The following is a 3,198-nucleotide window of genomic DNA, read 5'->3' on the forward strand; positions in this document are numbered from 1 at the left end:
TACATACTGATTTATCATCCGATATACTCCATATATTTTTATATTTCTGTCTTATGTCTTTATGTATCAAATATTGTAATATAGGATTAGAAGTTTCCACCTTTAATGTTTCTTCATTTCTCTTATTAGCAATCCATTCAGAAATTTTAGTTTTATAGTTTACAAACTCATTTTCTTCTTCATATGTTAAATGATTTAAATTATATGCTAAACTACCTTCTTTTATATAATTTTTTAATAACTTTTCATCTGTCTCATCCAAGAATGAAATACCTTCATTTAAAAACTACAAGATATATATTAGAACTAAGCAAATAATTTGTACTAATAAATACAAATATATTTTATAACACAATTTTACTTAAACAACATACTTTATTAAATTCAAAATTATGTTTACAAAGGAACTCTAATGCTGCCACTTGCCATATTAAGTGTCTATTTTTTAATGGTATAGATTTTGGAAACAAATAAGAATTAAAACAATCTACTTTATAGGTATTTTCATAAGGAACATGACGGAAAGTTGCAATGCCAAATTGTATTATCATAAATTGCTCAATATTTTTCTTTAATAATTTATAACGATCATTGAATGTATCAAAAAAGCTGAAATAAAAGAGATACAAGTGAGAAAAAGTACAATTGAAGTTGATTTTTAATTCTTAAACAAACCTAACCTATGTTTCAATTTCTCTTCTGAATATAGACCAGTAAATTCAGCATCGATGGCAATAAAAGTTGCATTGTTTACAGCAATTTCCAACTTTGGATACAAAGTTTTAAAATTCTTGTTTAAAACTTCATTCATATTATTAAATTTTATATATTTATCTACACTGGAACTTTCCTCTTAAATGTACCGTAATGTACGTATGAATGTACAATGTGAATATAACCTAGAATATCCAATGAGAACTACAGTATTAATTTTTATCACAAAAAAATTAATTTCGCGATGAAATGAAATAAAAATTTACGTATTTAAAATTTGATTTGTTAAATAATACTTAGTTTTAAAGATCATTTCTGAAGAATCAAATATTCAAATATAATTCAGGATAATGACAATAAGATAATGTTTAAAATTTGAAATTGCACATACTTATAATTAAAATTAAAAATTAATAAATAATATATATAAAAATGCACACATTTTCTTTTTAACTCGTTAAATAAAATTATTATAATTTATTCTGTCTAATTGTCTAATTATTCTGTCTGTATTTAAAATTATTAAATACGAATAATTTTAAAACTGATGCAATTTCTAAAATATTACATACAATGCATATCATTATCAAAATTAATTATAATTACAAATAATAATATAAGTATAATTATATCTTAATGCTTCGAAAGTGAATAAAATTAATCGAATCTTGATCAAAAAACAAAAATCAACTATCCAATTACCGCATATAATTTATTCCACTTTCTCAAGAAATTTCTCGTTGATTTTCAGCAACAACAGTTAATTCGACATAAATTCAATCGTTAATCAAAGATGATAAAAAGGATTTGAAGGCGTAGCAAAAAAAAAATTCGATCGAGCAATTTTTTTCGAAAATTTTCCATTCGAACAATCACACAAGTTACAACTTTCTCGTTGTTAGATAATCAAATTGGAAAAACAAATATATCGAACTGTGTAAATAACTCTCTCATAATAATTAGAATCAAAATTATTAATAACAAATAAATAAATCATGTGCAATATCAATTTCAATATTAAACGTGAATATGAATATAATCAAATGATCTAAAATAAAATAAATACATCGTTTAAACTTCTTTCTCGTTAAAATTCCTACACGCTAGCTTTTTCGCAACAATCTATCGAGTGCAACCGAGTTCCTCGCTCGACTGTGATCGTCACGATCTGCACTCGGCCAGTTGCATATCATCGAACGAAACTTGTGGACAGTTTTTCACGTGTTCCACGATAATCACGTTGCAACAAAGAAACGAGTGTGAACGAACCGACAAGTAAGCGTTTCCGCGGTTGAAAGATCTTTCTTTTTAATCGGCGAACAACTCTCTCTCTGGCAATGAACTTGCGCCTATCGTGTTAGTGTATTCGCGGCCACGAAACTGGATAGTTCGTCCTGTTGATCGTTTCGCCATTGGTATTTTATATAAAGTGTACTTCATTGTTGCACGCAAGAGATATTTGAACCGAGATCTTGTCTTCAACAATGTTCTTCAGGTTCTCTATATTCGTGGGTCTGAGTTCCGTGGTAGCAACTATTATCTATCTGACACCTATACCACGTGAGTTTTTTTTTTTTTTTAATATTGTGTTAAATTTGAATATATATTTTTTTAAATTAATAATATTATAAAATTATTATTTTAAATATTCGTGCGTTGCTGGAGATTAATGTCGTCAGAGTGGAAAATAATATATTCTGTTTATGAAAATTTTATTCTTAATATGGTGGAAATTTGTGGATTTAGTTCAATTGTTCTCATAGTGAATTCACGAATATTTTTGCGATAGATTTATTAATAAAAATTTCACCAAATCGATTAGGAAAGATTTTTTTCGAAAGGCGAATGAACTCGAACTAAGATCAATATATATCTTTTAGTAATGCGTGAAGATATTTTCATTTCTAAGAATGAAAAATGTAGCAACCGTTAAGCATGCTACATAAACTTAAACTCATATCTACGATTCGTTCATAAAATCTCCAATTTATTTCTATATAAATCTAATAATTTTAATTTACATTCCAAATATTTATAAAACTTTAGATATCTTTAGTTATCTTTTTAAAAAATCAAATCTCTAGAGAAAGGAAAACGTGAATCTATAAATTCATATTTATAGATTTTATATCCTACAAATTTCTAAAAAGTACTTTCGATTTAACGGCTCTAGTTTTTCTTCCAATAGTTAAAAATCTAAATTGATTTATGAACTCTAAAGTTGTTTTTACTTTTCTATTATGACAAATAAAAAATATTTCTATAAAAGTATTTATATATAGGAATATTAAATCTCGAATGTTTCGCGAGAAAGCGCATCTTACTGTAAAATTTAATGCCATCCTCGCACAAACCGCTTTCTTCCGCTTTTGACACTTTTGACTGGCCCCCTTTTCACACATATTCTTCATCATTTCGAATTAAATGTGACTCGATTAATCTTTATTCGAAACTGAATCGTTTTTTTTTTTTTTTTTTTTTTTT

General features: G+C 26.3%; 1 protein-coding gene across 2 annotated transcripts in view; it reads right to left on the bottom strand.

Annotated features, from left to right (window-relative positions):
* The window catches only part of LOC102675593 (pre-piRNA 3'-exonuclease trimmer-like), an 89,242-nt gene that overhangs the window by 7,966 nt on the left and 78,078 nt on the right, over nucleotides 1-3,198 (bottom strand). For both annotated transcript variants that reach the window (XM_006615628.2, XM_031510469.1), the window contains exons 3-5: nucleotides 681-899; nucleotides 375-609; nucleotides 8-286 (exon numbers count right to left, since the gene is read on the bottom strand). In XM_006615628.2, the coding sequence (XP_006615691.1) occupies nucleotides 8-286; nucleotides 375-609; nucleotides 681-811 (645 nt within the window). In that variant the 5' untranslated portion in view covers nucleotides 812-899. The remainder of the gene's footprint in view (nucleotides 1-7; nucleotides 287-374; nucleotides 610-680; nucleotides 900-3,198) is intronic.

Source organism: Apis dorsata, unplaced genomic scaffold (assembly GCF_000469605.1).
Source record: "Apis dorsata unplaced genomic scaffold, Apis dorsata 1.3 scaffold_227, whole genome shotgun sequence".
NCBI lineage: Eukaryota > Metazoa > Arthropoda > Insecta > Hymenoptera > Apidae > Apis > Apis dorsata.